General features: G+C 40.9%; 1 protein-coding gene and 1 long non-coding RNA gene across 6 annotated transcripts in view; one reads left to right on the forward strand and one right to left on the reverse strand.

The window, feature by feature from the left end:
* Positions 1 to 1,929: 1,929 nt before the first annotated feature.
* LOC148054502 (uncharacterized) lies at positions 1,930 to 13,288 on the reverse strand. The gene is made up of 3 exons (XR_015707012.1): positions 12,751 to 13,288; positions 11,500 to 11,676; positions 1,930 to 6,965 (listed from the first exon to the last, which is right to left on the reverse strand). It is a non-coding gene; the product is annotated as an uncharacterized LOC148054502 (long non-coding RNA).
* Positions 13,289 to 13,457: 169 nt separating this feature from the next.
* The window catches only part of GSAP (gamma-secretase activating protein), a 47,169-nt gene continuing 34,688 nt past the window's right edge, over positions 13,458 to 25,938 (forward strand). For 4 of the 5 annotated variants that reach the window (XM_087768000.1, XM_087768003.1, XM_087768004.1 and 1 more), the window contains exons 1-8: positions 13,458 to 13,665; positions 17,144 to 17,217; positions 21,713 to 21,769; positions 22,468 to 22,537; positions 22,966 to 23,022; positions 23,155 to 23,243; positions 23,639 to 23,708; positions 24,814 to 24,863. In XM_087768000.1, the coding sequence (XP_087624126.1) occupies positions 13,581 to 13,665; positions 17,144 to 17,217; positions 21,713 to 21,769; positions 22,468 to 22,537; positions 22,966 to 23,022; positions 23,155 to 23,243; positions 23,639 to 23,708; positions 24,814 to 24,863 (552 nt within the window). In that variant the 5' untranslated portion in view covers positions 13,458 to 13,580. Of the gene's footprint in view, positions 13,666 to 16,002; positions 16,524 to 17,143; positions 17,218 to 21,712; positions 21,770 to 22,467; positions 22,538 to 22,965; positions 23,023 to 23,154; positions 23,244 to 23,638; positions 23,709 to 24,813; positions 24,864 to 25,938 lie in introns of those variants that run through there. The other variant, XM_087768001.1, reaches the window with a different exon arrangement.

A 25,938-nucleotide genomic window follows, 5' to 3' on the forward strand; every position in this document is an offset into this window, starting at 1 on the left:
ACATTGAGAGCCAAAAATGTTATTTCAGGATTTTGAGAAAAGGAGACTAATATTGATACAGAATATGTACCAGCAATTAAAGCATAGAATAAAGAATAAGATTGTGGTAATTAACAAAAAGAAATGTTTTCTGAAGCCCAGAATATTCAGAGTTCAGCTTAGATATAGCAGAAATAAAATAAGTTAAAATAGCAATGTGTCCTTAAGGTACCTAAACAACTGTAACCTCACTTCAGAGGGAAGTCGCACAACAATCAGACAATTAGAATTACGACATTCTTTGGTGCATTTAGCTCCTAAATAATTAAAACTGGTTTTTTAAAGCCATATTCACATTTTTTATGTAAATGTTGTTTTCCAGCCTGAGCATACCACTCAAGGCTATTATTCATTAAATTCTTCAAATAAAATTGTGTAGAAATATTCACTCTGCACAACATGGGACATACAACTCATTAGCTAACCTCCTTAGGCTCTCAGTCCAGAAAGCAATTCAGAGCATGAAAACTAAGCAAGCTTCTTGTTCCCATAACCAGGAACCACGGTCCCACTGCTGGTGTGCTCAGCACCACCCTGCACGTTTCTCTACCCACAGTCCCCACCAGAAACGCGTGAACATGTAAATCCTACTGCAACAGCATGGCACTGCTGTTTCTGCGGCCACTTGCTGGGCAAGAAGCAGGTAAGAAAATGGGTTTGGCAAGTAGTGATCATAGAATCATAGCATGGTCTGGGTTGGAAGGGACCTTTAAAGATCATCTAGTCCAACCCCCCTGCCGTAGGCAGGGACATCTTTCACTAGACCAGGTTGCTCAATGCCCCACCCAACCTTGAACACTTCCAGTGATGAGGCACCCACAACTTCTCTGGACAATCTGTTGCAGTGTCTCACCACCCTCACTGTAAAACACTTCTTCCTTATGTCCAATCTAAATCTACCCCCTTTCAGTTTAAAACCGTTGGCCCTTGTCCTGTCACTACACGCCTCAGTAAAAAATCTTTCTCCATATTTCATATAAGCCCCCTTTAAGTAATGAAAGGCCACAATAAGGTCTTCCCGGAGTCTTCTCTTCTCCAGGCTGAACAATCCCAACTCTCTTGACCTTTCTTCATAGCAGAGGTGTTCCATCCCTCTGATCATTTTTGTGGCCCTCCTCTGGACCCAATCCAACAGCTCCATGTCCTTCTTATGTTGGGGGCCCCAGAGCTGGACGCAGTACTCCGGGTGGGGTCTCACCAGAGTGGAGCAGAGGGGCAGAATCACCTCCCTCGACCTGCTGGCCACGCTTCTTCTTACGTAGCCCAGGATACGGTTGGCTTTCTGGGCTGCGAGGGCACATTGCTGGCTCATGTCCAGTTTTTCATCTATCAGTACCCCCAAGTGGTTCTCTACAGGACTGCTCTCAATCCCTTCATCCCCCAGCCTGTATTGATACTGGGGGTTGCCCTGACCCAGGTGCAGGACCTTGCACTTGGCCTTGTTGAACCTCATGGGGTTCACATGATGCTACGGTGTCTTACTATTGGGGCTGAGGAAGTCAGTTCCTCTTGATATTCTGAAGCCTTCAGTGTGGATGGTGCCAAGCACAGACTGTTTCTACAGTGACTTTGCTGTCCCCACCAGTCTGCCGTCCTAGAGAGCTGCTGCCTTCCCTAGGGCTAAAGCCAGCCCTGACAGGTACACAGGGACTGCAACAAAAAGCCAATGTGTGAACTACAATTGATAATTAACGTTAGATGGCTTTTGTGCCTGTGAAAAGCAAACCACTCATTTACATGCCTTCATAAAGGATACTTATGGAAAGTAAAGTATAAAATGGAAATCAGAAGACCTAGGCGAGAATTTGACAAGCAAACAGGCATTGACGTAATTACAGGGAACTTTATTACAATATTAAAGATACAAATTATGGATCCATGAGACTCCCAAGAAAATAAAAACAACAATTACAAAGAATAAAGCCTCTGTATCCAATTTCAGATACAATATGCAGTCATAGAAAAACACAAACAAGTGTAATAAGGATGATAAGCGGTAGAGGATAGATTTTACATGAAGAGACATTAAATAGGCTCCTCACCTTGGAATAAAGATGATAGGGAAGGAAAACATGATAAATTTATATAAAATCTTGATTAGAGAATGATTATGCACTATTTTTCTTGATATAAAAACTAGAGTACATCACACAATTATCAGGCAAGAGAATTAAATACACAGATGTACTTTTTCACATTTATTAAACCATTAAACTAATTGTCACAGGATTTTTTGGATGCCATAATAGTTAATAGGTTCCAGATTGTCTTGATCCCTGCTTTTTATAATCTGGAAGAGTTACAACGGAAGGAAATATAATCTTTTATGGTTTTATATATGCTTTCTCTTAGCATCTATTACTGGCCACTGTCAGAGGTGAGATGCTAGTTAGATGGAACTTTGATCTGACCAGCACAGTCAGTCTGAAGTTTTATGCAAAACAAATAATCACCCCTGTTTAGGTTTTTTCCCAGCAGAGAACATTGGTTAAAATCATATTTTTCCCATAATAAAAATACAACAACAGCAGAAGGATTACAGAGTAAATAACATAGATGTTAATATAAACCGATAAATTTAAAATAAAAACCAGGCAGGATACATCCAACCACACTTTAAGAATGAGAAAGTTCATGAGCTAATATACAAACATTCGCATTTAAATCATCTAATTATCTAACAGCATCATAAGTCTGTAGCATGTGTATATATCTACAAAATTAAGACAAAAAAAGAGATTTCTAGGAATTATGAGAGTCTCTATCACAAGGTTGAGTGGTTGACACAGTCTCTAATGACAGACTGACAAAAGGCCTAACCATGAGCATGATAGGACAAACAGCTCTGCCCGTGTAAAGGAAAACGATGCTCCTTATCATCTAAGTGTGCTGACAAAATGGAAAAACAAGTGTATATACCTTATTTCTGTTTCTTAAAGAAAGTTTTTCAAGGTCCCTCTTCAGAAGACGTTCAGGAAAGGTTATAAGAATGATCCAGAGCATGGAAAGCATCTTCTCTGAAGACAAATTTAAAAGATTTATTGTGATTAACTTAGGAAAGAGCACAGAAGACTAAAAAGTGCTACAGGGAAGATAGAGCAGGAGTTTGAATTTAATTCAAAGCAATTAAATGATGGCAGTTTCTTAAATAATTCTCTTTCTTACTTCTCTCTTACTTCTCATGTACCCTGTAATTAGACTGTGGATAAAAAAGGTCATTGAGTCCAAAAGTTAAAAAAGAATTAAACATTTCTATGGATTTCAAGAACATGCAGAGTTCTAATTAAACTGAATACCCTGGAATATTAAATGTTAGACTTTGAGGCATAAATCAGTCTCTGACTATTAGAGATCGGAGTGAAACCTAACATCCAAGACAGGTGCAGAATATCTTTATTCAACAGCCGCAGGGCTTCTTGCACCTTTCTCAGAAGCATTTGGAACTGACGACTTCTGAAGGTACGGCAATGCAATCCACATGCAATTTTAAATACATTTTCAATTTCTGTACTCCTGCCGTGACAAGAACAATTAAGTAGTGCTGCGGGAAGATCAAACCCAGTTGCAGCATTCCTCTGTTTGGGATTGGTGGCATTTGTAGTGGAATGAGGAGACAGTAGCCCAAAATGAGAGAAAGAGGGAGGAAAGAAAAAAAGAAGGCTTTAGATGAAACACCAGGGTAGATGGGCAGCTGTAAGCATGTCAGATATGAGGATTTCAATGCTTCTGTTTGCTGATTGGGATTAACGGAGAGGAGTGTGCAGAGGAAAAGATGGAAGAAGAGGCTGGCCAGTATGTGCTTGTAGGGAACTTGGCACAGATATGGCAGACACGTTTTGGAGGGAATGGAGGGAAGCTGGAGAACTCAGAAAAAAATAAATGACAAGGCATGAAGACTGCTGCTTGTAGGACATTAGGGTCAATGGCCATTAAGCATGAGGACTACATGAAGGAGCTGGAACGGATAGAAGAGCTGAATCCAGGTCTAAGAGTAGTGTTTATCCATGTGGAGCATTCATACAATAAGCAAGCAAGTCCCCTTGTAGATATTGCTTGTAAGTATTGACCTGGCTGACAAGAATTGTCCTGAGGTTCAGTAGCAGAACTGTCTCCTCTGATGCCAGTAATGGAATAGTTAGGGCAGACATGGTCTGCTTTCCACCACGGCCTTGGCCTGGTCTTGGGAGAGAAGAAAAGCTGAGCGTCAGCTTCCAACATGGCTGATAAAGGGCACCTCCTTTCTGCCTGTGCCCCTGAAGTTTGTGGGTCTTCAGAAGCAAGGAAGGATGTATGTGCCTCCGAGCCTTTTTTTTTTAACAGTGAGTTGTGGCAATTACGCTCACAGTGTGAAGAAGCTAGGAAAAGAAACAAGAGGAGAAGGATGCTAAACTCTGCACATTTTACATGATCTCCAAGCAAACCTTGAAGAAGCTGCGCTGCTATCACGATGATCAGGTCATCTCACGAAGTATATAGAGGAAGGCAACGACTGTAGAATGAAACGCTACCACTCAGCTTTGGGGAGGTATCTATCTATACTTTAGTATACCTGGAAAAATAAGGATGTTGTACATTGGCAACATTGGCAGATTACCAATTTTTTTTACAAAGTTCACTTAGAACTATAAAAGAGTACAAGAAGTTCCAAGGGCTGGTGAAACTAGGCTAACTGGCAATACAGACAGATAAAGTCAAATGCTGATAAATGCATGACAGTGCTGATTCCAAGGAACTCCTTCAATTACTGATAAACAAAATGGATCCCACCTTTACTGTAACTGCTCAAGAAAGAGGCCTAGGCATCGTAGCAGACAGCTAACTGAAGGCACCTGTTCATTGCACGCTTATATTCTAAAGAGCAAATAAAATACAGGAGTTACAAAAGACCACCATATAATATACCGGTGATCCAAGTATATAATAAATATACTTTCACCACATACAATAAGATATAGGGAAATAAAAAGAAGTGGTTCAGATGTGAATGAAAAAAGCACTGGGGACTTACAAAAGCACCTAAAAAGTTGGACTCTTCCACTTTAAAGTGAGAAAACAAGAAAGAACATTAAAGAGATATGTAACACAATATATGTTGGAAAGAAGACACATCAAGTATACCTATTTATAACCTTTATAATTGGAAGAGTCATTCAAACAAACTGAAAGATAGTAGACTGCTAAGAGTATTTTTTTGATACAGACAACGCATCTTGTTATCCAGCTCTACTAATGACAATATATTAGCTTCTAAAAATGTATCATCTTGTATCAGAATGAAAAATAGAAAATTATTAGGGACATTGACACTAGTTATAGATCAAGAGTTTTTTAGATATTACAGAGAAGATGCCAAAAATACAGAAAAAAATTGCCATTGTCATACTGTGCTAGTTAATCACCTAACACTGCAACAATATTCTACGTGAAAACAATTATATCTTGTTGAGAAAAAACAACTATTTAGTAATAATTGTTATGATTCAGAAACTTAGTGACTGCTTTCTTCTAAAAATATATGCACTGTCTTCCAAAATAAGGAGAATTCAATGCTTTCATTTGTAGCTCTATAAACCTAATGTAATTACACTCAGTTTATTGTTGTGGTACTGGAAGCAGAACTTAGCTGCATATTTTTCCCTGTTTTTTGTATTTATAACATTGTAAAAATAATATATGCATCCTTAGGACTTGATTCTGTGACATTTACCAAGTCCCACTGAGCTGGGAACCAAGCCTGCAAAATCATACTCATGAGAATACATTCCCCAAGTCAGGTCAGCGAATAAAAGCTCCTCACATGAGTAAGGCTATAAGAATAGACTACAGGAGGTCAAGGTCAGTGGTGAGTTTTGGCTGAGTCAGGGTTGGAGGATAAGGCCCTTATGAATCCTATAAATAGTTCATTGTTAAAAGAGGTCAGATTGAATTCTGGAAGTATTTTGGAAAAAAGAAACCACTGCGTGACTCATGACGTAGACCTACCCAACCCTCTCCGCTTATTAATGTGACATTTGTTTGGAACCAGCACATATAATAAATAAGAGATATTTTTAGGATGTGCCAAGGAAATGTATTCAGATTTTGAGAGAATAATTTGAATGTATTTAAAAAGTGTTGCACTGTATCAAAGGAATGGTTGTTACAGTGTAGAAACAAGGTATTAAAAACTAGTGGTTTCTATTGGTTCTGAATGGAAATAGGAAACCAGGCCAAGGATGTTGAGAATGGGATTTACTTGCCTGACTTATATCAGCTAAGAGCTGATACCTAGACTCCTTTTACTGTAAGTCGAGAGAAGCAGGTGCCTCCATGGACATCCTAAGGCTGTAGTTTGGCACAAACTTAAACTGGCCTAACTGAGCACCAAAAATGGGAAAAGCAGTTTCCCCAAGGCCCTTTGCCCAGCATGAGTGGTTTGTTACCAGTTCTGTAGAATACCTAGATGATCATTGTAGGTCCCTTCCAACTGAACTATTCTATTCTATTCTATTCTATTCTATTCTATTCTATTCTATTCTACTCTATGCTATTCTATCTTCATTTTTGTTGGCATAAGGGTTCAGTAAACTTGATGGGTGATGTTACTGAAAGCAGTCCCTCCCACCTCGTCCTTTCTCCCCTCAAGGTTATTTTTCAGTTGGATGAGTTCTCTGGTCTGGAAACTATGCCAGTGGTGGCTGGGCAACGGACAGGAGGAATGCTGGGCCAAAACAACTGTTTCTTTCAACCTGAGAGTTAGAGGAAAGTGTTTGGCAAAGGCTCTGAATGAGCCATGTGGGTCTGACACTTCACTGCTGCCAATACAGGGAGGTCGTCTTCTATTCCTCTGTTCCCCTCCCTGCTGCCAGCTGCAGGCTACCACCACTTCCCTTTGCAATGGCTGTGGCACTTGTAAAGCCTTCTGTGACCGGAGACACCTTCATAACCTGGCAGAAAATTAAACCATTAAAAAAGAGTAAATAGATTTTAGTGGGTTAGCAAGCAGAGTTGGATCGGAGAGGCGTCAGATGTGCAGCAGAGCTGGCAAACAAAGAGGCTCGATGTCCTGGGGATGAGGGTGGGAAGCAAAGCAATGAGAAGAGAAGGAAGTCTGGGACCACCCTTTCAACAGTCACGAGTTGTTAGATCAGCTGCTCATCAAACCACACCCTCAGGGCCCCCTTCCATATTACATTGCATGCGATCTAATTGCAGGCAGAGGCAGAAAGGGACAGTCATGCTTTCCTCCAGGCCTCCAGCTGCACATTCCTGGTAGGCCTGACAGCAGATGGGAGGGGACAGGAGACCCAGCATCTACAATTGGTTTGGATTATGCAAAATGCACCTTAAAATAAGTGGTAAACCAGGTTGTATCAATTGCCCTCTGCAGCTCTTATCTTTCTTCATTAACTAGAAGGAGCCTAGACAAAGAGCTCATATGAGAACCCTGGTTTCAAAACCGCTGAAGCTCAGTGAGATGAAATTCAACTGATGCGTTCATCCTGTGCTGTCCCTGTCTGTAGTCTCCACTCTACCATGCCTTGCAATTCAAAGGAATCCATTTGTGCTAAACATTTCTTTTCTATTTTACTATAAAAATGACAATGAAAACACACCTAAAAAGTGAAAGAAATTAGAACTGATCTGCTGATAAATGCATTATTGTATCTGTTCCCGAAAGAGTTGCAAGTCTGTTGTGGAGTATTGACACTGTTCTCTTGCAATGCAAAATGAAGTCAAAACGGAAAGATCACAAAGGGAAAAAGGGCAAGTTTCTAAACACTACTGACGAGTCCTAATGAGGCTGTAGCTGGAAGAATAAACACAGAGCAAAGAGCTCCTTCAACAGCTGTTGAGACAGTGTGCGCTCACAGAGCTTTCATCAGCGCTAGCAGGGGTTATTCTGTGGCAAGAACAAAGGAGCCTCAGAGCCTGGGCCACGGAGGGAGAACCGGCGGAAACAAAAAGGCCACTTGGATGACAGTCAGGGCCTTCGTTAGGTCCCGTTCTCTTCCCCTCCCTCGCTTTGAGGAATACCCTAATTGTTTCAGAAGCCTCGTTGACTTTAAATATGTTATTGGCTTGAGCATGTTACTGACTTCAATGAAGCTATTTAAAAGGAGAAGGTGCTGTTCAATATGGGCATGAATAGCAAGATGGAATTTTTTCCTTAGTAGTGAAAAGACTATTTCCTATGATTAATAATTAAACAAAGCATATTAAAAAACATCCATGAAGCACTGGCATCTGTAACGGATACTGACTGACTTCAGTGAAACTACTCCGATTTGTGTTGATATTCTGTGATTGAAGATACTGAAAAAATGTTGTTCTCACACACTGAAATAAAGGTATTTTACATTACCACCCTTGAATTGCAGCTTTTATTTTTACTGCCGAAATATTGATTTCTAATTGCACCGTATTTGTGTTTCCTAGAGGGTTTAATAAACATATTGACCACCTCCTTGAGGAAAACAATTTATTTATGTATTTTGTATTTGGCTGAAAACACTCTTCAAGGAAACAACTGTCTAGACACGATGACAATAAACCCTCTGTTGCTAGAACGGCGGGAAAAGAGGTTGCCCTCAGTAAGCAGTATTTCCCAAAGAAGTCATGAGCTGTTTGCCAGGCTGTCATGTGTTTAAATAATTATTTCAGATATTCATTCTTTGTAAGAAGTCTTAAGTATAATTTCCTGGTGCGGAACACACTGATGATTTATGGTTCCGTGTGTTTTTTTTTCCATGAACAAAGCTTTATTCTGTTGCAAGAACTGAAAGGTATGTTACATCTGTCAATGCCAGGAGAGGGGCCAATGCCTCACCAGCCCCACACTGGTTTCAAGGTATGATTTTGTAATTCCTGCCACATGAACTGTTTGAAAAGGGATGATAGGCACATATGCCATTAGCACAAACATTGTTGTTAGGGGTAAAAAATGCTGATGCTGATTACAATGCAATCAGTAGGGCCACTACTGTTTTCTGATGATTTGCCTGACTATGGTCAAGACCCACTCCAGCTAAAAATTTGAGGGAGATCCTCCCATTACTAAGGTGGGAACAGATTCCTGATTGAAAAAAAAAAATAGAAAAATGTAATCATTTTTTTCTAAGAGCTTTAGTTTCACATCCCTATCCCAGAGGTTGCTCTATCGTGATCAGCTCCTGTGCCTGCACACAGCTTCAGCCTGGCTCTAGAAACCCAAACTAACTGAGCGTGATAATCAGAAAGGGAAACTGCGTATAAATAGAAAGTGAAATTCACTATTTGGTTTCATGGTTCAAACAAAAAGGAAGCAAAAGTCAGAAATGGGTTAAAACATTAATTTCACTTGGCAGAGATATGAATTTGTTTTTTTTTTTTTAAACCAAGAGCTTCTTTCTCCACCTAGCAAAGTTGGCAGATGTTATCAAGAATACATCAGGCCCTCTGTCTTAATTCAAAGCCTGCTGAAGGAAGTGTAAGGGGTTTTTTAGATGCTTACGGCTTCTGCATCAAGCTTTTAATTCTATGTATCGGGGCTGAGGTGGCATGATACACTGTACTGAGTTATTACTTGAAGTACTCCGAATGAGTCAGCTTTGTGGTTTCTGAGGAATGTGTTGTGCTTCTAGGAATTCAACCTGGATCTCTGGGCCTGTAGGTATGGCCTCTAATGTGCATAGCCAGACTGATAGGTTAGGGAATAATGAGCTTTACATAACGAGCTCTAAATCTGTATTATTTTTTACAGTTGTGAAGGAAATAGATATTAAAGGTAGAAGCAAGAAAATAAAAACAGCAGATAACAATGGGAACACAGGAAGAGAAAGAAGAAACCCCATCCTGCTTCAAAGTATGAGGTGCTATTCAGGTGACAGTGGCTGTAGCAAACACTTAGTGGTATCTTGAGGAGAAAGAGCAGCAGTGGATTAAGTTTTCTTCATGGCATTGCAAAGTCTTATGCGAGACCATTTGCTTGTTCCTTAAATGTACGACTGCACAGCCCCAAATCTGCGACTGTCTGTTGTTTCTTGAAAGATGGGGTATCTATCTTGCACGTTTCAGTGAGCAGGCACTCTGCGTTTCATTTTAAGGTTCATGCTGACATCATTTGTCAGCGTTTTATCATGTTTCCTCTGATAATTTAAAAAGTCTGACGGCTAAAGTTAAGCAATTCAGAAACTGTATCGCTTTCTCCATTTACTGTGAACCTCATTTATTTGATTGGAAGTATTTCCTCTGTACTATATAAACATACAAACAGGCAGGCAAACCATCTGCTTTCTCTTAAATATATTTTTGGCAACTGAATGCAGATATATGTATTCCTAATGTATATCATGAGTGTAAATTAAGCTCTTAAAAATGAGAAATTGCCAAAAAAGCACTGTTTATACAAGCTTAATTAGTTCTCTTTAAAATATCATTAATCTTGTATATACAGTCCATTTTCCTTAAGATTCCCCTTTTATTTTGTACATAGCATGGATTATGTCTTAGAAATGAAAGAAGATACAACAAATGAGACTATTATCTAAACCACAAGTGGTTTTACGGTCATTTTTATGTATAATTGTGTGTGATTTTTTGAGAAAGCACCGATAATTACACCATGGAATCATAATGACACTCCCAAGGGTCATCAGCAGTGTTGGACCTTTAAGAGTTGCAAAGAAACCTTTACCACTTGAACCAAAGAAATTGGCAGAAGTAATATCTTGTCTTTTTGTATGGATAAGCCACTGGAAAATAGTGGATTTCAAATCATTTGCTGGACAACAGAGGAACTTAGGAATCCTGACTTCAATTCTGGGAAGACTGACTTCAGTTCTACACAGGTTACAAACCTTTGTCTTGTCTTGCCAGATTCCCTTCTCCTCATTCCCTTCTGTTCTGGATCCTTGCTCCTATCAATTCCTTCAGCACCTGCTGGTACCGTCTTCCCCAGCTCTACGTGGCTGCTCTTCTCATGTTTCTGTATCTCTAAATCCTGATAGTCATCATGAATCACCTCATCCCTTCCCATTTCTCAAATCTCTTCATCTGTCAAGCTACCACTTCCTTCTTCTAACTGGAATGATAGGGAAACTCCTGAGAGAATTTATCTTGCTCGGTTTCAGGGACTAACATCAGAGTTCCCACGATGGTGCACTGGAGGTGAGGTCCCACTCTATGCCAGGAGCCTTGAGAAAGTGTATTTATAAACTTCAGTGAGATCATGCCAACATATTGGGCATACAAAAATAATGAAGAGTCCTTTGCAGTGAAAACACAGTCTGAGGGGAAATTTTGTTGTTAACTATTTCCTCAACAAGAAAGGTTTTTCCTACTGCACACCTGACAGTGAAGTCTTCACTTGTACAAACTCTTCCAGCAACTTGTACAAACTCTTCCAGTCCTTCCCCAAATAAGGACTGTGGAATGGATCCTATGCATAGGCCACAAGTGAATGAATTGCCTTCACACCCACTTGCCTGCATAGCTACTCACCAGCTCACATCATCTAAGAACGTTTCCAATTTCCTTTACTCATATTAACCAGCTTAAGTTCTACCGCACACCCAGCAGTTACTCCGGTTCACTCCGTGCAGCTCCTGCTGTCCGAAAGGCCTTTCACATATTGCGTAAGATACTCTAGAAGAACAGCATTGTCATATGATTCTCGGTCTGTAAACATTAGAGAATAATTCACCCATCAGTTATGTGGGCTCTCTTTCAAGAACTATAATAAGTGACATGGTTGATTTTGAAACAAAAGAACAGTGACAGCTGCTTTGTTTTTTGTTTGGTTGGTTTTTATTTTTAAATGCAGGACCATCACGCTAGGCAGCAATATTTTCTTTCTTTTTGTTTTGCATTTGGAGTGCCTGCTGTTATAGGTAGACTCTTTTATGACCCGTCTCCACATTTCTTTTTGTTTTGCTTTACAGCAGAAGCAAAAATTCTGCCAGTTGGCCACATCCTGGCCTTAAATGCACTCTATAGCTCTGGGCACAGGAGATTTTCTCCATGTGAAAATTTCCCTTTTTGTAAGTAATTACAGAATCAGTCATTTTGTTGGCTCTGTTTCCCTCCTTTGCTTGCCTCTCCGCTTCTGACATTCTGAAATACTCATAATCATGAATTAGCCCCACCTCATCTCTTAAAAAATGCATCCATTTGGCACCTTTTGTCTGTTTTCTACTTTTGCCTCTGAAATAAATATTCCAGTCACATTTTCAAGCTTTATTTCACAACAGTGAAAATATAAGTCGAAATTCTTGCACAACCACTTGATCCAAGGAGCTTTAAGAATGCTGATTATGAAACTTGTGATAAAATTGTAAAAGTTGGAAAAAGGGAGTTTGAGAGAAAGCATATGTCTGCTTTGCATTTCGATTATCAACTTGCCTTTCATCCACACTTTGCAGATGTACCTGATTCTCCTCTGGTCTTTATATAGCTCCGAAGCTGAGCAATGAGGGGAAAAAACCTGGTACTGGATTACCTCTTAGAACTGGCTCAAGCTGTTCTGTACTCGGCGTACATCTATCGTGGTGTGTGCCCTTACAGCCTATCCATTTTATGCTGCTTTTAGCTGGCTGACATCAGCCAGCGCATGTGAGAAGGGAAATGGTAATTACAGGCAGGCTATAGATAGCCATGGAGTACCACCTTATCAGCACTACAAATATTTTCAAGAGCTAAAAAAAACCCAACCAACCAAACCACAAAAAACCCTAAGATTATACTAAGCTTTACCTCCTTTGGTGGTAGACAGATGAAAAGCAGGATCAGGCCAGGCCTAGTCTGAGAGGACATCCTGAGCTCTGCCAAAGCAGTCTGCACAGACAGACTCGACCTATTCAACACGCAATTGCGGAGTGCATCATCGCAGAGAACAGGGACGCTGCTGGAAATTCTGGAAAACACCTAACACTTCCAGGGGGAACGCGAGGAGGGTAACAGATGGCTGGGGCCTCCTGGTCGGCGGACACGGAGCGGCTGAAGCCTGACACCAGACCTCACCCACAGGCAACTGCTTAAGTCGCTCTGAGTCACTCCGTGAGGGAAGTTTCAAAAAGGATCACCCCTTCTTCCAGCACGCCTCGGGAGGGGCCTGGGCGCCAGCTCCAACGGGCAAAGGTGGCCTTCGAGACCACCTGAAGCCCCCGCTCACCTGCGCGCAGGCTGCCCCCCGTGGCGGGGCTCGGGGGCGCTGTCCGCGCTGCTCCCGTCCCCCGGTAGGACGCGGACAACCACCGGGCCTCGGAGCGGGACCGGCACCGCCGCAGCCCCGCAGCGAGCCCGCCCCGCCCCGCCCCGCCCCGCCGCCGGCTGAGGAGGACGGAGGGAGGCGGGAGCGTGCCCAGCCACTCCGCGCCGCCGCCAGCTGAGTGACACCCGCCGCGCCCAATGGGCGCCGAGGCGGCCCGAGCGGGGCGGGATCATGGCGGCGGCCGCCCCGCCGGAGCCGGTGCGCTGGGGCGGGGAGCTCGGGCAGCCGGAACGGAGAGGGGCCGTGCTGGGCCGGCGGGCCGCCCCGCGTGCCTCTCCGCGTCCCCGGCGGGCCGGGGCGAGAGGAGGGCGCTATGCTGCTTCACCTGGTAGCCGAGTTTGACCTGCAGAGGGATGTGGTCCCCTGGCTGGCGGCGCGGGGTTGGGCCGCGGCCCTAGGTAACGCCGCGGCGGGTGGCGCTCCCCGGGGAGGGCCGAGGAGAGTCCCTGCCCTCCCTCCCTCCCTCCGGCCGCCCGCTCGCTCCCAGCCGCCTCGATGCGCTGCCCTTTCCCGCGGGCGGAGGAGCCGGGCCTGAGGCGAGACCCCCAGGGGCCTGCGCGCTGGGCCGCGCCGCCTGCGGCCGCGGCGAGGTCGGGGGTGCTGGCGGCGGCGGGGTACCCCCTCCCGAGCAGGGGCCGGGGGAGCGGCCGCTGGCTCCCCCTCGGCCGGGCTCCGGAGGAGCGAGCCGCGCCCGCCCCCGGCCGCAGGACTGCGAGGGGTCTCGTCCCTCCCGTGCCGGCGGCTTGAGGAGGGGCAGCTTGGCGTCTTCAAGGAACTTCTCACATGCCGAAAGCACCTGCGCGCGTCCGCTGCGCTCCACAGCTCGTTTCTTTCTTCTGCTTCTTCACACCCTTTTTTCCCTTTTTTTTCTTTCCCCCAAAGAGACTTTTAGCATGACTCCCTCTCCCACGCTATTCCCCTTTCGGGGGGGGGGGGGGGGAAGGGGAAGAAACACTTCTGTCTACGTGGTAAATGAGTGCTAGTTAAAATTAGATAGTGTTAGCTGTCACAGCAGTGTGCGATAGTGTCGCGGGCGCTTGATGCAGTGGTTGGAAAAAAAAGAATGACCCCACTGTATTCTTGGCCCTGTGGTTTTTTGCTTGTGTTTGTTCTCATTCATCTGCAGGGCAGATGGCTTAGTTCTGCTTTACAGAAACTGATGGAAACCTTAGTCTAAAAAAAAAAAATAATTGTTACTTCAGTAGAAATAGATGGTTGTTGATGCATCGTGTGAAACCTCAACTCCTTTGGTTGCTTTTAATTAACTCAAAATATTTAACTGGCTTCGCATGTTGAGGTTTATCAAATAGTTTCATAAAAACTTCTTTGGAGGTGTGCCAGAAAGTATCAGCTTATTTATAAAAGAAAATTATTTACCAAGCCATCGGTTACAAACTCCGTTAAAATTATTTCACAGGTACTTGGTAGTTTATTGAACAACTGTACTGAAGGGGTTTGAGGTAAAATTCTGAAATTCTTCACGCATAATCAATTTGTCTATGAATCTATCAGTTCAGCTGTGATGAGTTCAATGAGTCAATTAACCCATGCAGTTATGTCATAACGATCTCAAAATGGTGCTGACTTGTGTTTGGGAAAGGGACAATCGTGTTCAGCTTTTTAAAATTTAATATGGACTCTTTGCTCAGTAGATGCCCCTGGTAATACAGAATCAGAAGAATCTAGGTTGGAAGGTGCATCTGATCAGATACCAGCATTGCTGTATTGCATTTCAATTTTTGTCTGTGTATACTGACTTTTTCGCCTGATGTAGTGCTGTTGTATTAGGAATGTGAAGGCAGGAGGTAGGAATTTTAAAAGATTCATTTAAACATCAAAGAAATACCTGTTCACAGAAAGCAAGTAATTTTAAGGAGTCACGGTACTTTTGTGTCAGTGGTTTCAGATGTTATAGTTATTCGTATTATTTTCTTTCCTGAGGACTTGAAAGCCCTTGATAGCGTGTGAGAATTTCTAATTGAATGAGGGCTGGGAGTAACTGTGATGATGGGAGGGGAGCGGCAGGTGAAGAGAACCAGCTTTGTTCTCTTTATTCCACTTATTTTTGTATGAGCTGCATATAATGGCCTTCAGGAAATCAAACTGCGTTCTCCTGAGTACATTGATAAGAGTTATTTGCGGGGCAGGCAGGTTGGGTTGGCTCTTTTGCAGCCCTTCATCTGCTGATCTCGGCTGTGGGGATGAGGAAGAAGTGGTAATTCTACATGCAGAGTTTACTGCAGGACTTTCCAAGGGCAGAGATGATTGCCACTTCTTCCTTGGCTCCGTGTTCCCACCGACAATGTTCAGTGACATGAAACCCACTTCTGACATGGAACATTTTCAACACCTTCAAGATCCCTGTGTCGGGTGATAGAGAAATTCATTGACATGGACATTTCTTGTGGATCATCTTCTCTAGCTAAATTCTGTTCTGAGGAAGTATTGTATAAGAGAGAAGTGTGGACTCATCTTGAAAGTTTGAGGTGGTGATTAAATTCTGGGAAGCTTCCACTAAAAGAAGAGCAGAATATATGGTTATCTGAGACTTTCTCAGTTGTCACAGGCTAGCCCTAATGTAGTGGTATTGTAGTGTACTTCAAGTGATCTGAAACCAGTAGAAAGTGATGTGGTGTTAAACGTACACTGAGGTTTTTCATTGTCCTCTCACAACAAAATATAGAATTTATTTCCTTCTGATAATACTTGTTAAAAGTTTTTTTCTTATCACTGCAAGCTGCACAAGCCAGTTCATAGTATCAGGCTTGTGAAACTATCACATGTCTTCTTTCAATGCTTTGTGATAACTGCAAAGTAAATAGTGTCCAACTCGACTAAATGCTTGCCGAGAGTTGCGGAGAATTCTTTTTGTTGATGCCTACTGAACCACACACTACCTTTATCTTAAAACTAGGACCAATCACACAGCTGTCAACCTTATTAAGGGCAAAATTTCTACTTTAGTGGAATTTCTATCTGAGATAAACACATTTTTGGTGGCTGCGGCAGTTAGAAAGCAGAAAAGCAGCATCAGGAAAGCATGTGGTTTTGTCATCTTGAGTACGACGTTTTATCTTTTTTTTTTCTGGTGTTTTTCTTTATTACTTATTTTGTGCTGCTTTGTCCAGATATGCTCTTCTCTTTCTGTGTCCATCCTAGCTTCCTGCTGATCTGTTTCCCTTTTAACCCTACTCTTTCATTCACACCCCACATCATATGTCTTGTCCTACATTGCTTAATTCACTTGTACCTGTAGGTATGTTGCATATATATAAATATATATGTATATATATGGTGCTTAGTCTCGTGGTTCTTTGGTTTTGGCGGGGAGGGGATGTTGTTGTAGAGCTAATCTCTGAAGATGTAGTTTATTTCCAGGCATTCCTTTGGGATGCTGAAGGGGCAGGTGGGAGCAAGTGACACTTTTCCTTGGGCTAGTTCTATCTCCCTGTAGTGTTCTGAGGACTGGAGTGCAATTTAACTGTTTGAACCCCATGTTGTGTATAATGGATAAATGCAATTTGTTTATATTTTTTTTTTCTGTGAATGGAAGATAGTGAAAAAGCACTTACTTCCATTTTCATCACAAAAGGTAGCGGCCATTAAACTCGCAATTATAATGAAGAGTTAGGAGTTTATGTAAATCTTTCCTGTGTGTTTTGAAGCCCCTTAATTATTTTGTGTTGAAGTTTATCAGATTTAAATCACAGTATAAGAAATATTCTCTCTTTCTTTCCAGAACGGAGTAGTTTTGGCATGTACAAAGAAGTATTTATATGTAAAAATGTATATAGTATCTTTGCTTAATTTTGCATAAATTGTATGATGAACCAGCTCAAATGAATATCCTATGCCTTTTGATACTTATCATTTCAGATGCTTCTGAGAATTCATCAGCACTCTATGTTGTAAATGTTGAAAGAAATGGAAAAATTATTTATACCTGGAAGGTAAGTCTGTCTCGGAACTTAATAAAAGCATAGCAGAGAATAACTCTGTATGTATATCTATGCCTAACTGAGTCCTTGTAGTTTAACATTTTTTGCAGTGAGGGTTAGAATATGAAAACTCCACTGATTACAACGTGGGGGGTTGGGCAATGGGAAAATACCTGTCTCTACTTCAGACAAAGGTTAAGAGCGGTGAAACGGAGAGTAAAGTACTGACCTGCTTAAGTCCACAGGGTTTTTGCTGTTGCTTTTTTTGGGGGCCAGAATCTCACCCTGAATTAAATGCCATTTCTTTAACAGATAAACTCTTCGTAAGCAGCACATTTTTTCACCCTCAGAATTTCTCAGGGAAGTCTGACTATTAAAGTCACATGCACTGCTTCAGTTAAATATGTTTCCTCCTACCAATATATATTTTTAAGATGCTGTTTATCTAACACTAACTCTGCTTCTGCCTTTCTTCTTCGTTACTTTAAGATTCATCTATAGCACTTCATTGCAAGTAGTCTGAAGTAACTGTTGTTTGTGATGTCTTGAAGTATCTAGAGCTATCCTTTTTAACATAGGATTCTGCTCTCCATGGCATATGTATAGCTTTTAGGTTGAAACGCTTGTAGTTCCAAGAGATTTTTAAATGGTTTGAGAAGGTGTCCCCTTGATGAGACAAGCTGTGGTTCTTTTCTGTGCATCTTGGAGAAATCTGTAGACCCAACTGGATTCTGGAGGATCTTGGTTCTTGAAGAGTATAGATTGGAGATAGCAGGCTCCAGTAAAACAGGACTGGCTTTTGTTTCCCTCCTGCTCAACAATGCTAAAACTCGCCAGCTTCCCTAGGGTTAAGGGAAGAGGTGAGGCCTTCATCAAGGTATAATACACTTGAACTGTGGGTGGATGTTTCCTTTAGTACAAGCATAGGGAGGGAAGTCTGTACAAGACAACAGTAACCATAAAAACAACACTAAAGAATGTGTCAAGTTTGGTTTTTTTGCATTGCTCAAAACTCTAGAAAGACTTAATGCAAGTAACCCATCTAGCTCCCAGCATGAGATCTGGTACTGCATATGTGTGATGTTGCTGCTTTCTAGCATCTATGGAATCTCACTCTAAGCTTTTTTGGGCTTCTGACAGTGGACTCCAACTGCCTTGTATGCTCTTCAGGCTCTTGCAGCTGGCACAAGGGATGAGTTGTAGCTCGAGGTTCGCACATCTAAACATAGGCGTCTGCCTGCGTGCTAGGTGTCTAAGCTCCCGCTGTAGCCAGTAGGAATCTGATCAGAACCGTTGGCGGAGTTTAGAGAACTGGCCGCTTGTAGCCTGTACTTTGGGAGGCGGTGTGTGGGGTGGAGGAAGTGGACAAATACCCACTAGACTCCATTTACTGAATAGGCCAATGACTCTCAGGGGGATTTAAACACCTAGGCTTAGTTCCCTGAACCTAGAGGTAAAGGCTGCATAGAAAGTCACTGAAAATGTTCACTGTAGTTTCTCTTCCCTAATTTTGGGAATAAAGTGACCTCTGCAGCCTGTGTGGTAGGAATGACTGGATGGCAAAGCCTGAGAACTGGAACTAGCAAACTGCACAACTGTGCTGCAGTTTTCACCTCTCAAATGCCTTCCCAGAGGGGATGCTGCTGCTTTTTATTTTCCTGTTCTCTTACCATGATAAAGTAGTCTGATCTTTTTCCCCTGAGTGAGTCAGCCTGCTGAAGAACAGCATCTATTTATTCCTCTATTGGGAAGGATGCTGACATATTTTGTTTGCTTCTACTGTAAGTGTTTTTTACACTTGCCAATGGGCAAACTGGAAAATACTTCCTGGAGTTTTCTCACAAAGAACAAGTGTATCTTAAGGTGGTGTTGTGTTAAATATATGAAGCTTCTCCCAGAGAGAAGTTGTTCATAGTGTATAGTACACATTTCTTTCTTGGATCAATAAAAACTGTGCTCATCAGCTGAAAGTGTTGGTGCCCACTTAGATGCATTGGTGTTGATGGGAGTCAATACCTCCACGCTTGTCTGCATGCATGCTAAGAACATGTGGGGATGTCTGCCCCAAAGCGTGTGTTTGTCTAGGTGGCTTCTGTATTGGTAGGAGCACATGTGGTGGCCCAGGCTGTAGCTGCGTAGCACTCGCCCAGTGTCCTGAGCTGCTAACGCTGTGCCTTGCCTGATGTCCATGCTTTTGTCACATTAGTTATGTCTGTGTCAGCTGCAGTCACACCTTGCGATGTGATACCTTAAAGCAGGACTGAATTTTTTTCTTCCTCTCTCAAGAGTAGAATGCTAAAAAACAGCAAGTGTTGGGAGGATTGTGTGTCTGTCTTTTTACACTTTACTACTGACTTAACAAGGATTCAATCCAAATGTTTCCTTTTCTGAAACAGTCCATTGGCAACATATGGGTATAGTTCTGTGGTTTGGGATTTTACTGCAAACCTTTTAAGAGGAGTATCCATTCATATTTACGTAGAAGAAAAAAGAGTCTTGGTGTATGCATCTTAGCAAATGACAAGTAGTTTTAGGCCCCAATTTGACACTTCCTTTAAATTTCTACAAACTTGTTATAAAACATAAGTATTCTTTGTACTTTGCTATTCTGTTCTGCTAATATACATCATTGCACTGGAAAGCTTACCTGGGGAAAACAGATGCTTTTAGTGTCTGCAGCTGGTCCTTCTGTTTCCTTAAACTTACGCCGGAGAAATCACAATGTAATTACACCTTCTAACAAACTACCGATCTTACTGGGTTAAGGCAGTTTAATATCTCTTTCTCTCTCTCCCCCCTTCATGATAAACTATTTATAACTAATGAGCTACCACTTTTGCAAGACACAGCTGTATGTCTGTGAGCCTTTCCTGTTGGTTTTAGAGCAGTAAACTTTAGCTGTGACATTGTCAGTGAGGATAGTGCACAAACAAGGATGTAAACTAAACTGAGCTGCCCTGGGTTGTTTCCTAATAGGTACAAATAGAAAACAACCTTCATCTGCTAAGTGGAAGAAAATCAACTGCATTCTGCATGAAATCAGGGGAAGGGGGAGAATGAGCTTTAGTTTCAAGCTTATTTTAGAGTATCGCGTTGTACTGTAGTTTTGACAGTGTCTGTCCTTCGTGACATGGATAGTTGGTGTAAAGGAAGATATTTTTTAACAGAAGTGAAGTCTAGTGTCAGTGCTTCTATTTTGCAAGGCAATACAAGAATCTTTAGAGTAAACATGAAAACAAGCGTCGTGGCTTATGCACAGATAGGGGCACTGACGTAGTGCTGTTACCAGTCTTGTAAAGTGTATTTTTCAGTAGCTAAGTACAGAGGATGTTAGCGTTTCAGACACACTTGGAAAGAAGAACTATTTGTGAAAGCACTTGCTTAACCTTAAATTACGAGGCCTGAAGCCTGTGTCTTAATACAAAGACATTCTGTTTTCCTTGTTTAAATCAGAAGCCAAAGACTTTTGTCATTGCCACAACAATAATGAGACACTCAGAAACAGACCCCTTAGGAAGACAATACTTAGGCTTTTGTTTTAACTTCACAAAGCAAGATGCCATAACTTTGTAAATAACCACAGATTTCTCCCCTCTCCCCCCAAGCTGTAGTTAAACACAATGATGCTCACTGTTTGAGTACAAGCCTATGTGGCTGGATTTAATTTCCACAGTTTAGTAGTTTAGTGCCTACACCTAGCGTACATTAATAGACTTCAGCTTGACTTGATATACAGTGTATGCTGCCAAGCAGAATTTATTTTATTTTTTTTTTAATATTTTGAAAATTTTAAAGCATGGTAAAAATTACCAAGAAGAAAAGTTTTGATTTGTATAGTCTTAGAAGTGCCCTAAATAAAATCATTGTATGTTATTATCAATAAGCTAGAAAGGATGTGTATTATGTTTCCTTTCAAAGGCAGCAGACTAATGGTATCATCTGAGCTTGTGAAATATATTTAGCCTTCAAACAATCATTTCCTAAGGCAAGCTGAAATCTTTTTTCCAGACTGCAGCCAGGTCACTGGAAGCTGTGTTTGGTGATGTTTGATGTTTCTGTGCTCCCTTTTTGGAGCAATGAGCCACCAAGTTGGTGAGGTTTGGAATACCAGCCTTAAATCTTCCAGGGGCCATAGCATCCCCTTTCATTCTTGTACAGACATCTCTCTTCCTGGCCCTACTGCCTATAACTAAAACAAGTTTAGAACCAAAGTGAGAGAGAGGCACTTTGCTTATGCAACAGCTTGTGGGCTGTGGATTGGCCACATTTCAGCTTTATCCCACGTGTTAGTTCTAAAAGGAATTAAAAAAAAAAAATCTTTGTTCTGTTTCTTGCCTTGCTTTCTTGGAATTAGATAATTAACTACCTGTTTATAGGGCAGGGAAGCGTGTGAGGATGTGTGTGAAGGGGCAGGGGGAAGAGGGAGAGGGAGGTAGAAAAAAAATAAGAACAATGTTTAACTTTGTCTATATTTACATTGCCAGTGCTAATTTGTTTTCATCCATAGGGAAATTGGAGAAATACTCACATTGGATTGTACGATCTTCAAACTAAACAAAATGAGGTGAGAGCAATACCAGGCTTCTCCCTGGTGAAGACAGTGCTGTAGTATTTCAGATTTTGATGCCTTGCAACACAGTATGTTATGTCCTTAAGGAGTATATGCTTGCTTGAAACAGAAGAGGGATGAGAGAAGGTATTTGAATGATGCTCAGTAGTATTAAGCTGCAAAGCGTTACAGAACATCTGAATGACTTGGGAATAGTAAAGCGTCATGTCTGCAATCTTTATTTCTAAACAACCAATTCAAGCCCTTTCCACTCTTCACACTGAACATGTGTGTTAAGAAGTAAATGTTTTGGGTTTTCTTTCTTATGTGTGCATCCTCAGTCTGTTTGGTGCTACCATTTGTAAGAAATTTTTCTAAAACTGAACATACTGCAATTCAGTGGCTGGAATCATGATTAACAGGCCTTTGCAGGTGTCCCCATAACAGTATGAAATGGGTGAAATTTTGTATTTACATAAGGGTCTGCTGCGCTGCTCTAGTGGCAACATAGAAAGAACCAGTAAGAAACAAACAAATGAGAAAAAGGAGAAGTGATACAATTGAGGCTTGATACATGGTTCTTCTGGCTGTAAAATGATTTGCTTTAAAAATAAAAAAGGTGTGCTGGTCAGCAGTGTTTTCCTAAGGAGGAGTAATTAGATAGTTTTCTTTATATAGTTAAAAAAAATTATCATTAATGTGTTTCTCTCTAGCACCTCTATATGTTTGAGAGGGATCTACGCATAATCAGTTGTTCGGTCAACAATGAAAGGACGTTATTGGGTAAATATGAGTTTTATCATTAAATTTTTTTGTGTCATGGTAAAGATGATTTAGTTTAGTAGGATGATACGTTTGGGTCTAGAATTACTTAAATCTGTTTTGACTCATAAGTTGCCCACAGCAGTCTACGCATTTCAGTGGATCCATGACGAAATAATGTAGGTAACAATGTAAGACACATCTGTAATGATATTGCTGTCTTAGTAAAACAAAAATCAGAGACATGCTGACCATTTGTTCGCTTCCTCCTCCTGCATTTATACATACATGCCTCCTACATCTAGAAGAGCTGCTGTTGTTCCTTTAACATATATGGTTTTGGTAAAAAAAATTGTGATGCTTGCTCTCCAAGAATGTTTATTAAAGTTAATATCAAATATGCATGCTCATTGTGGTTGTTTTTTTGTTTTGTTCCCCCCCACCCTTAGCGGTCAGCTTCCGTCAATATACGGAGGAAGAAAGAGTAAGTCGGCTATTACAGTCAGGTACTACAAGTGGATTGTTTTAATACTGTTAGAAATATTGTACCCTTTTGCTTTTTCCCCCATGTAATTTCTGTTTAGAAAACAAAATTGTGTATAAAAAAGAATGTTATCTAAAACATGTTCTTTTTGCAGTATCCAAGTATTTAACCTTGTTAATTGAAATTCATCCCGTTAATAATGTGAGAGTCCTAAAGGCTGTGGATAGCTGTGTTCGAGTGCAGGTAAATTATTCAACTAATCTAAATATAAACCTTTTTAATCCACTGTGCTACAGAGAAAAAGTGGTTGAGTGCAGAAATATCTCATGTTATCTTGCAACTGTTACAGAGATAGTGTGCCTGTGTGTGTTCATAGAATGAAAAAAATGAGAAACTTCATAAAATGTTAGATGTAGAATATTTCTCTGACATGAAGGCTACTTTTTTTTCTCTTCAATCCCCCAAAGCTTGCAATTATAGTGATTGGTGACTATTAGTCTGTAATAATAGCTATTTTTATTAATTAAATATCATTAGTGTGCCTGTCTTAATTTAAAAAGTTGTAAAAAAACCCATTTTAGATAAATGTTCTAAACTATTTTGGTTATTTACTTACTTTTGTGAAACTTTCTGTATAGTTTCTTTATCCAGTTGAAGGCAGAAATACTTCTACAGAAAGTCGCCTCTTGCTAGTTTCAGAAGATAAATGTGAGTTAATATTTTGAAAGTACATTGTTGTTCTTTTACTTTAAGATGATCGTTATAGATTATATTTTTGATAGACTTTTACTAGAAAAAAACAGGGGGAAAAAGTGTAAGCTATTTTAGGTATTCCAAATGTCTTTCAAAAACTGTATAATTTAATGGGATTTTTTTTCAATGTTAATAGAATGACCAGCTTTGACTGCAATTATTTGCTTAGTTCATGCATTCATCAGTTATCTTTATTTCTAAAAAAGCTAAAATGGACTTTTATAGCTGCCTATCTAAATTCAGAGCAGATCAATTGACTATGAGGTGGATTGTGATTTAATGTGTGACAAGTGCCATAAGAATAGGACAACAGTTCCTTGGATTCAGCTAACTTTGCATGTTCAGCCTAATCTAATGGGAGGGAATGGATAGAGGTGAACACTTGGAAAAGGCTGTTTATCTCTCTTGCCTTTCAGTCTTATAGAGCGAGATTGCTCTTCCCATCTTTTTGGAGAGGCCCATCTTCTCCGCTAAGCTAGACACCAGCCTTTAGGTAGCTGGACTTAGGTGGGCAGACTTCACCTCCCAATACATTCACATAGTGCTGTGAACTGTATCAGAAACATTTATAACATCTGCTGGGTGAATCTTGCACCCTTTGCACAGGCAAACTTCCAATAACTTTTAGGAATTTTGCATGGGAAAGGACTGTGAGGTGGTAGTCATGCTAGGACGTGCAACAGGGCTAAGGTATAGTCTCAGGCACAGGCATGCAGCTCTGCATGCTCTTTCTTTATAAGTGTGCTCCTTGGCTTGGTTTGGCACGTTTCAGTTAGCGCTTTTCCTGATGGTGCTGCGCTGATGTGGGCAGAGAGCTGTTTCCACCAGGTGGAAATGGTGGTATGGCTGAGGCCACCCTCGGCTCAGGGAAGGAAGAGAGTCCAGGTCTCTCCATAGGCACCTGTGTTCGTGTATCACAGACTTCCTCTTACACTGAGTTGAACTTTCCTGGCCCCAGTATGCTCTTATAGCATTCTAAGAGGTGAGATTGTTTAATAAGCTGTATAAAAGCATATAAAAATATATGTTTGTAATGATTTTTTTAATGTATGTTTTAAAGATATTGAACAATTTGACATTCGTGTTGTTGCAGAAGAAGAACACAAAGTGGTAAGACTTGAAAAATCTTGGGTTTTGATTTTTTTTTTTTTTTGCTTTAATTGAAAATTTGAACATCTGTAATTTTAGCTAACTGTTTTTGTAGTTTTACACTTGGGCAACACAAAGTATATTAAAGGAAGTATTAGTACTATGGCAACTTATGCAGCTAACCACAAAGCTGATTGAAAAACCTGTATACCATGTAATCTATGAGGAAAGTAATTTATTTTATTGTTTTTGTTGGTTGCTGAATGTGTCTATATGTTAGAAATTGGGAGTAAACATAGCGTATATACATTTTTAAGCCATTTAAAATATTTGCAGAGTCACCTTCGTAACTTTGCCTTTTGGGAGTGTGTGTCTACCAGTAAAGGATTCATTTAAAAAACAAGCAAACAAACAAAAGACATAAAACTTAGATACGCTCCAAGTACTGTGAATGTTCCAATCTCTTTTTGCCCTCATCTCTTCTTCCTGTTTTTAATACAAATTTGTCTTCAACGAATTGTGGATGTTTTGCTTAAAAGACTTATTAATAATAAACCTACATCTAATATAGTAAAGAATTGCGTCACGAAAGCCAATGTTTCGCTTTATGGAGACAAATGTAGGCTTGCAAGGAAAAAGTTAAGGTCCTGATTTTCAGTCACTGTGAGAAAACCATGAAAGACTTCTAAGCTTATCATTGCTTTTAAAGCAGATGAGGTTTATATGCTAGACTACAGTAGTGGAGTAATGACTAAGAGCGTGATCAGAAAAAACAGATTTGTTTTGGTTGACGTGAAATCTCCCTGCATCTTTCAAGAGTGTGTTTATGCAATCCCAATAGTTTCCCACAATTCTAGCCCTTTCTCTACTGCCAGTACTCTCCATCACGTGGCTGAGACAGAAATCCCTTTCGGAACTAACACATCTTCCTTCAATAGTTAATGTAGCTGGTTCTGAACTGACTGTGGTATTTCACTCCGCTTCTCTATGATAAAGAGTGCTGTCTTTGTTCATTTTGAGCAGCTTAAGTGGTGAATTTCTTGCAAGCAAGGAAATCTCAAAGAAAATATTTGGTAGTAGGCGTACCCTGAGAATT

This window comes from Nipponia nippon, unplaced genomic scaffold, assembly GCF_047370975.1.
Source record: "Nipponia nippon isolate SJK-2023a ecotype South Korea unplaced genomic scaffold, ASM4737097v1 scaffold_3, whole genome shotgun sequence".
In the NCBI taxonomy this organism is placed as follows: Eukaryota; Metazoa; Chordata; class Aves; order Pelecaniformes; family Threskiornithidae; genus Nipponia; species Nipponia nippon.